The sequence below is a fragment of the Solanum verrucosum genome, unplaced genomic scaffold (assembly GCF_900185275.1).
Source record: "Solanum verrucosum unplaced genomic scaffold, falcon-dt-bn FXZP01000005.1, whole genome shotgun sequence".
Classification (NCBI taxonomy): Eukaryota; Viridiplantae; Streptophyta; class Magnoliopsida; order Solanales; family Solanaceae; genus Solanum; species Solanum verrucosum.
In genome coordinates, this window is record NW_026020186.1 from 163304 (window position 1) to 172190 (window position 8887).

The window sequence follows — 8887 nt, forward strand, 5'->3', positions numbered from 1 at the left end:
TAAAGACTACCGTTCAAAGTGCTGTTATAGATAAGCTAGAAAATGCTACGCTTCAGAAGCATAGCCAATAAGAAAGTAAAGGCTACGGTTAAAAGTGTAGTTGTAGGAGATAGACATGTTGCTATAAGAGGTAATGCAAAGCGTGACCTTTTTACATTATAGGCCACACTTTTGAAGTGTAGCTGATAAGACAACACTTGAAAGTGTGGCCTAAAGTCTAAGGTTACACTTCTTTATGTCACCCCCAGAAAAGCGTAGTTGAAGACATAAAATGTTGTAGTGATGGTATTGATTTTTTTGTCTTTGTTACAAATTAATCCTTCAAATGACGTGGCCTCTTCCTTTCTGTTTAAGAATTCTCTCTCTCTATATATATAAACATAAAATGAATATTATTTTCCATCAAAACATGAGCAAGGGCAACTCTATTTATTATATGGGTAACTTTATTTATTATATCGTAAACTTGTAAAAATAGATTGACCACCTTATATTTTTACTTTATATGAGTGAATCATAACGTGAACAAATAAATATGCTGGTGATGGGTATTGAATAAGGTAGTTTTTAAAATATATTAAAAATATCGTTTGAAAAAAGTAAAATATTAAAAGGGATAAATTAATTATATTATCTTAATGAACACTTTAAAATAACTATTATAAGGAAATTAAAATAAGAGAGGTAAGTTTGATATTATATTCACAATGAATTTTTTCTTTTGTCTATGTTTTAATATCAGCAAAAATTTAAATCTTTTAGATTTTTTCAGTCAATTAATCTATGTATTATTAATTGATGTATAATTATTTTATCTTATTCTGAATAGATACTTACGTAAATTAGTGGTCGAGCGTTGATTAAGAATTTTAGCAATTCAAATATAGTTCATTAGGCAAGCTCACATGGATTCGTTTTTTTCATTATACTTATCTCTTTGTTTACATATACACTCCACCTGTACTCCATGATATAATAATTATCCAAAAATGTGTTTTCATACTCAATCATCTAGAGTACTTGATTATTACATACTATAATAAAAATAACTTTTAGCGATAATAAATATACACATTAATAAAGAGTGCTAAAGTTTTTACCAGCATTAATTAAGTGTCATTAGATTCAATATCTCTAAAGGCTACAAAGACATACAAAACGTGTTAATTATTGCTAAAATACATATTTAGCGTCAATTAAGTTATTGTTTATTAATTAATTACCGCTTAAGATCATTTTTGATTTAGTAACAGTAGCAATTTGTTTTCATAACAAGTTAAACAACTATTGAAAACTTTAGAACACACAAATATTTTTTAGTAAAATACATAATTACATGAGGTGTATTATTTCCTCCATGGATGTGTATGTACCGGTAACTAAGACAATGATCCCCATTATAATTATAAATCCTATTATGACTAGCTCATATCCAAGTTTCTTATGAGTGCCCAAAATCTTCACGTAGCAGAAACATGGTACCAAAATTGAAGTTGTGACACTAAGAAATGCTCCAACTAGTGACATGAGATACCCAAAAAAGGGTATAGTTAGAGCCACAGTGACACTGCTTATCATTAATATAGTCCTGTTCAGGTAGCTAAATGATTTTTTGTCACAATATGACTGCAAACGCTCCTCAAGTCTGTTAATAATTGGTGTCATCATTAATGCATACTTGGCTATTGGATTGATCAAAGCTGTGTATATAGCCAATTTTGAGCTAAATTTTTCCGGTTGAAGGTTCAATGTGACCTGTGATTCCAGATCAGAGCCGAACATTAAGTATCCCATAATTGCTATTGATGCATAGGTTACGGTAGAGAACACAAAACACACAAGCATTACCTGCAAGAATTAATGAAACTATCAAAGTCAAATACTATTTGTGATAGTAATAATGAAATTTTGTGATTTTGCATGCGTAGTTTATTTACCTTAGAAAATTGGTTTTGGTTTTTCATTGAAGTGTAGAGAGTTGGAAAAACAGGATGGGCACAATAACAGAAGGCATATAAGCTAAACGATGTAGGGATTCCTCCCCAATTCACAACTACTCCACTTTTATGAAATCCAATGCCATCATACGTTGCTTCCCAGAAAATCAAACCAATAATCACGAGAGTAGCTAATACTGCAGAGGCTGATACATACGCAAGAATGCTCATGTTCTTTAACAATATGGTTGGCAATATGAGGAGAGCAACAATCAAGACAAAACTTTGTTTTCCACCAAATTGGAGTCCCCAAAACTCAAAGTTCACATCTGGTAACAGATTATGCAAGTTGTCCCCTGAAAGAATTAGAAAACCAGTTGCAACCATGTAAAGTTCTAGATTCATAAAAACTGAAACCAATATTCTTCCTCTTGCTCCGAATGCACGATCTCCAATGTCGGGATAACTTGTAATAGTTGGATCAAAATCCATACATCTCTTTATTAATAAGGATGTGTAGAAAGTTACACATGCAATTAGAAGAAGAAGAATCATGCTTAACCACCCTCCTGATGATAATGCGTATGGAGTCGACAAAATCCCAACTCCTAAGGAAATAAAAAATTCATCAATGATATGATCTTATAACAAAGGAAATGTTATATTCCCTCTGTTTCATTTATTTGACGCATTTTCTTTTTTAGTTTTTTTTTTTTATAAAATGACTCTTCTTTTTTCATAACTCTTTTAATTTCTATTTTCCACATGACATGTTTAAGATTATCTTTATTTTAAGACAATAAGATTAAAAAAAAAAAGCTTTCTTAAACTTGTGTATAAAAAGGGAAGAAACCAAAGACCCAAAGAATTAGAAAGAACCTGATAGAGCATTGAGTCCATGAAAAGTTGTTTTCAGAAAGGATGTTTTGCCATTGCTAATAAGTCTATCTGATCCAATTCCCTTCTCAGCTTTATCACAGTCATCAGCCAACATGGGTAAGGAAAGAGAGTTGTCATTTTCTGTTTTGGTTTCCATTTTCAACAAAGAAGAAAAAAAAGGAGATGGTACCTGTGAGTTGTGATTGACCACATATATATATACTAAAATAAAATATATTGTGTTTTAACAAATGCTTTATATAAAACTTGTATAATTTCATTTACTTTGTCTTATCTGCATGGCAACAACCACTTGTAGTTTCAGTTTTGACACATTGTACATGTGAAAATTGAAAATAATTGAGTGGACTTCGACGTGACTTCCCTTGTCAAAATGTATTCCTCTTATAATTGGCATTATTTGTTTTTCCCATGATTCATATTGTTTTCTGACTTTTCAATATATACACCTCTTAATTATTTCATCGGACTAGGTATATTTTCACCTTTAACCATGAGAGATTTAACATATAGGTCCAAATCGAATTTCAAATTAGAGGCCTAAAATGTAGGAAAATTATCTCAATACATAATTTATTTTATCATGTCCTTTAAAATTTCATACTTGAAAATATTACAAAAATCTCTACACTCTCTTATTCTCGGATACATCACTTTACGCGATGTATCGGTTGGATACATCACTTTATGTGGTGTATCGAATTCTCGAATACATCACTTTACGCGATGTATCGATCGGATACATCACTTTATGCGATGTATCAATACGTATGTGATATATCGAGACGTTGAGTGATGTATCCGAAATAATCAAGACGCGATATCTCTACATTGAGGAATGTATCTGAAATTGGGACATGTGCGATGTATCGGGATGTTTTGGAATGTACCATGATTCCACAAAATTTAAGATTTTTTTGTAATTTAGAAAAGAGTAGGGATAGGATGTATTAGCTCTTAATACTATGAGATTTGTGTAAAATTTCCTAAAATATAAACAAATTTCATATGCATTTAATTTGAAAAAAGTTTAAGATGCATTACTTGATATGGTTTTTATAAATGATTTCTTCGAATATCTTTTTTTAAAATTATTAGTTTTATATAAGATTTTATCAATTTAACGTTGAATTTTTTTTTTTATTGACCCAATCGTTTTATAAATTGTTAACATATATATATATATATATATATATATATATATATATATTCTTCTCACATGGATCCGGATTGACCCACATGGGTGATTCGATCCAATTTCCTTTATCTCCCACTCACATATAGTGGGTCAATTCTCAGTCCTATTAAGTAAATTTCATATATTACAATTAGACCGTGTAATTAGTACATACTTCGAGAGCTTCGTTGTTATACATCTGTTAGGAATATATATACAACATCTGGATCAATGAAACTTAAGAGTAAATTAAAGTATGTAGTACCCTAGATCATTTTTCATATTCATATTTCTCATCATCTCTTTTCTTATTTTTGAGTTCATCATTATGTATTTGTCTCATATAGACAAACATAAAGGACGTTAATGAACACAATGAATGTGATAATATCCAATGATCTTCCTCATATCATGAATCTCTTAATCTCAACGTGATATACTTTTCTAGAAATATCCCGCCAGATCGAATCAAACATGATCTGTTCGCAATATACTAAGATAGCAAACATCAAATTGAATATCAAGACACTAATTAAAGTCATGAGGGTACAATGTAAAAATTACTTATAATTTTCAAGGTTTCACACGATAGCAAGTAGAGACTAAACTTGTATCACCATATGGATCTCTATATGCATACATGATACGTATGAAACATGTATCACAATATTGACTCTTTTTTCATGGAGCATAAGTCTTTTATTAATCAAATATTGTACAGATGATATTTCAGACAATCCATGTCTAGCTTTAAGTTCACAAATCTACTAATCATTTTCTCATTAGAACTTACATCTGGCATTAGAAATATACTAACTCATTTTAATCACATATGATTAAACAAAACTAACAAACGATATCATCATTATAAACTTTCAGCTCTCTGTTATAAATCACCACTCCTAATAATAACTACTCCCTCTCTCTCAATTTATGTGACACTTTTCATTTTTCGAGAGTCAAATAGTTTAAGTTTGACCAGAAATTTGTGTATGGAATCTTTAATTTTTTTCGAACTGAAATTTATATATTTGTAAACTACGTAAAAAGTACTATAAGTCGGAATAATTGATAATTCAAAATGTTTAAAAGATCTATGAATAACTTATGGTCAAAGATAGACTTGTTTGAATCTCAAAATCCGAAAAGTGTCACATAAAATAGGACGGAGGGAGTACTTTATAACTGTCTCATCTTTACCTGTCACTTAGACAATAGAGGCGATTGCCTATGCGAATAGGTCAATCTTTTTATCTGTTTGACATCTTTTATCCTCAAAATTTTATATACACTAAAAAAAATGATATATGTATATAAATCAACAAGAATAGAAAATTATGCATAACCAATGTTAACTTCAATAATGTGAATTTACATGAAATTTCTTGGGAAAATTAAAGTATAAATACAACAACATTTACGTAATCCAATGATTTCACATGTCTCTCATAAGCATCACATGCTATGGGTTTCTTTAAGGGATCCGCTAACATTTGATGCGTAGATTTGTATTTCACTTTCACATTCTTTTGTAAAATCATGTCTCTTACAAAATTATACATTATGACAATATGTTTCGTCTTCCTATGGTACTTTGGATCCTTTATATAGGCAATCTTGGGTCGCGAATAATGATTAGATTGATGATGAAGAAAGAGAATTCTTGGTTCAGTTCTCCACCTTAACGATATAAAATAGGATTATTCAAATTCTACTGAGTGTGACTCATAGTGATCATTTATTAAAGAATGACTTTGATTATCAAATGATTAAAAAATCGGGAGCAATTTACTTACTATACTTAGCTGACATTCATAAAAAAACATATATTGAACTATGAGTTCAATCCATCCTGTTTAGCAGAAAGACATATATTCTTTGCTCATTAACAGACAATCACTTATCACAAATTTCGTGTGGGGAAAATAGTTTTCATTTTTCATCTCATGAAAAACCATTTTCGCTCTGCTTAGCCTTATCCCCTCTAGGGGTATTTTAGTGATAGGTTCTATAGGAACTGGACGATCTTATTTGGTCAAATATATACCTAGCGACAAAATAAAGCACGTTATGATGCCAATAAAGAATCTAATCAAACACTTAGTTTGCATGATCATTTAATATTATTTCACTAGTCAGAAAGTGAAATAACATGTATATAAACACGAACTACACCATATAAAGCCACAGTCTAAAATCGTACCTGTTGCGATTGTTTCTTCCAACACTTTTTGGAGAAGGAACCTTCAAAAATCTTCACATGAACTTTACTAGAATTGGAGAAGGAAGGAGAAGAAGTGTATGTTCTTTTGAAATTGTAGAGAATAAAAAGATGGGGAACTTTCACAAATAGCCACTATGATAAACTTAATTATGCTCCATAACTATAGTTTGCATATTTACGGGTTGTAGCTCCTGTTTAAGCTGTCTCATTTGTATAATTCGCGAATTTATATAATTCGCAGGTACATTTGTATAATTCAGTTATTTTTATATAATTCGCAGGTACGAATTTATACAATTACAAACATCAGAAGTGTAAACAATTATACAAATTATATTATACGAATTCCGAATTATACAAAAGTTATACAAATCATATTATACAAATTTCGAATTATACAAGCGTGTGAATTATACAAAACTAAAAAGTTATGCCGCATTATTATAGCTAAAAGTAGGTTGTGGATTATAATTAAGGCAAACTATAGCTATGTTAAGTAATTAACTAGTATATGTTTGCTTATACACATAATTTTTCCTAAAAAGATACATTGATTTCTCCTGTGAAACCCCTTTTATAATTGTAAAGGAACACAACTATTTAAATAGTTGTGTTTTTTCATTATATTTATTAATATATAATGCTTAATTATATATATTTATTTTCTTCTCACTTGGATCCACCCACATGGGTGACCCAACCCAATTTCCTTGACTTCTATTTGAATGGAGTTAAAGAAAATAAAATAATGTAATTTTTCTTTGTTAAAAAAAGGTTTTTTAATTAAAATAATTATTTTTTTCTATAAAAAAAAAGTTAGCATATGAATTATTCTTGATTGGTGTTAGTTTGGATACAGCAAAATCATCTATTAAATCGATAAGTACATTCTATTTAATATGTATCTTGTATAAGAATTAAGAAATTTTATGGCATAAATCTTTTGTATCCTCTTATTTATTACGTTTGTCTAATAAAAATCTGAAAATCGAAAATTGAGACCGACGACATATACCTTAATTATTAATATTTTTAGCAAGAACCAGCCCTGCCTTTAACTAGCATAAACGAGAGTCGATATTTGGAAGCTTCAAATGTCACACTAGATAGTCAATCTGTTGTGCTTTCATTTGATAGATTTACGGTTTATATATACAAATCCATCGAACCAAAAATTTGATAATAAAGCCAATTTGGAGCTAGCAAACCATTCAACTATATTATTAATACGTAAAAAATATGTGAAATGATAAAAATGCCATATGATTGATAATTTGATTAAAAAACTCTTGTATTGTTACTTAGAGCATGTTTGACATTGCTGTTGGAAGGTTAAAAGTACTTATTTTTGAGAAAAAAATATTATTTTTAAAAAAAATAAGGTGTTTGATAAATCAATAAAACTACTTTTAAATGGAAGCATAAACAGTTTTTTTGTTGGTTGGAAGAAGCTAAAAAAAATATGTTTCTTAATAAAAAGCAGAGCAGAAGCATAAACTTATTTATTTCAACACCAAAATATCTCTTTCATATTTATTATATATTTACCAATACATCTCTAATTAATTAATTCACAAATCTCATAATTTTGGTTAAGTTTCATTTAAAAAATTTATTTTCATATATATTTTTTTATTTTATGTTTATTATTATTATTATTATTTTATATTTGATATTTTTAATTATATTTAAATCATATTATATCAATATTTAATTTATTTTTTCTATTTATCTGTGTATAATATTGATTGAAAATATTGAATATGTTCATTTTAATTTAATAAAGATAAAAATTTGATTAAAATTTTTATGATAATTATTTAACATAGTTGCTCTCTATAAAATAATCTTAATATTAAAAGTACATTGACACTTGTCATTTTTTTTTATTTGTGATTTCCCTCTTAACAACCCTTTTTAAAAAACATTAGTCAAACACAATCTGCTTATCAAAAATATTTTTTAAATGAATTAGTGAAACAAAAATTGTTCTTTTCAAAAATATTTTTCGAAAAACTATTTTTAAAAAAATGCTTCTAATTAAAAATAAGCAATTTTTAGCAGCAATATCAAACTGTGTCTTAATTAGGTCAAAATGTCTCTTTCCTAAAAGAACATATCGTTTCTTTTGAAACACATTCATTTTCTACTAAATATATTATTTTTAAAGAAACTTTTTACTTATTTCTTTTAAACTTTCATTAAGTATACCCCTTCGTCTTTTTTAGTTGTCATGTTGCGCTTTTTGAAAGTAAATTTAATTAAATTTTAAATTTAAATTAGATAACATTAATTCGATATTTTAAACTAAAGATTTAGATATTCAAAACTTTACGAAAAGTACTATAAATTGCATATTTTTACATATCAATATAATAAAAAAATACATCGTAAATTATTAGTCAAAATTCTTATTGTTTGACTCTAAAAAAAAAATCATAACAACTAAAAAGGGAACGAAAGGAGTAAAAAGGAGAAAAGTAATCTTCTTTAAAAAAAAATCAGTTTCCTCTTATAAATTCAAATAGAATAACCCATGTGTACATTTTAACTGATAATATAGGTTATATATGTTAGGTCATAAGTAATCTCATCAATCAAATTTCATTTAGATAAAAATAGTACAGTAAAATTTTCTAATAACATATA

General features: G+C 28.1%; 1 protein-coding gene across 1 annotated transcript; it reads right to left on the bottom strand.

Annotated features, from left to right (window-relative positions):
• Nucleotides 1-1301: 1301 nt before the first annotated feature.
• On the bottom strand, nt 1302-3018 carry LOC125829381 (amino acid transporter AVT1I-like). The gene is made up of 3 exons (XM_049508608.1): nt 2817-3018; nt 1938-2545; nt 1302-1848 (listed from the first exon to the last, which is right to left on the bottom strand). Exons 1-3 carry the CDS (start codon nt 2971-2973, stop codon nt 1333-1335), a joined length of 1281 nt encoding a protein of 426 aa, XP_049364565.1. The 5' UTR covers nt 2974-3018; the 3' UTR covers nt 1302-1332.
• Between the last annotated feature and the right edge of the window lie 5869 nt (nt 3019-8887).

Excerpts from the sequence above, each read along its gene's own strand:
- LOC125829381 (XM_049508608.1), bottom strand. The coding sequence starts at position 2,973 with ATGGAAACCAAAACAGAAAATGACAACTCTCTTTCCTTACCCATGTTG. Across the intron at positions 2,546-2,816 it reads TGGACTCAATGCTCTATCAG|GAGTTGGGATTTTGTCGACT; the intron begins GTTCTTTCTAAT and ends TTATTTCCTTAG. Across the intron at positions 1,849-1,937 it reads ACCAAAACCAATTTTCTAAG|GTAATGCTTGTGTGTTTTGT; the intron begins GTAAATAAACTA and ends TAATTCTTGCAG.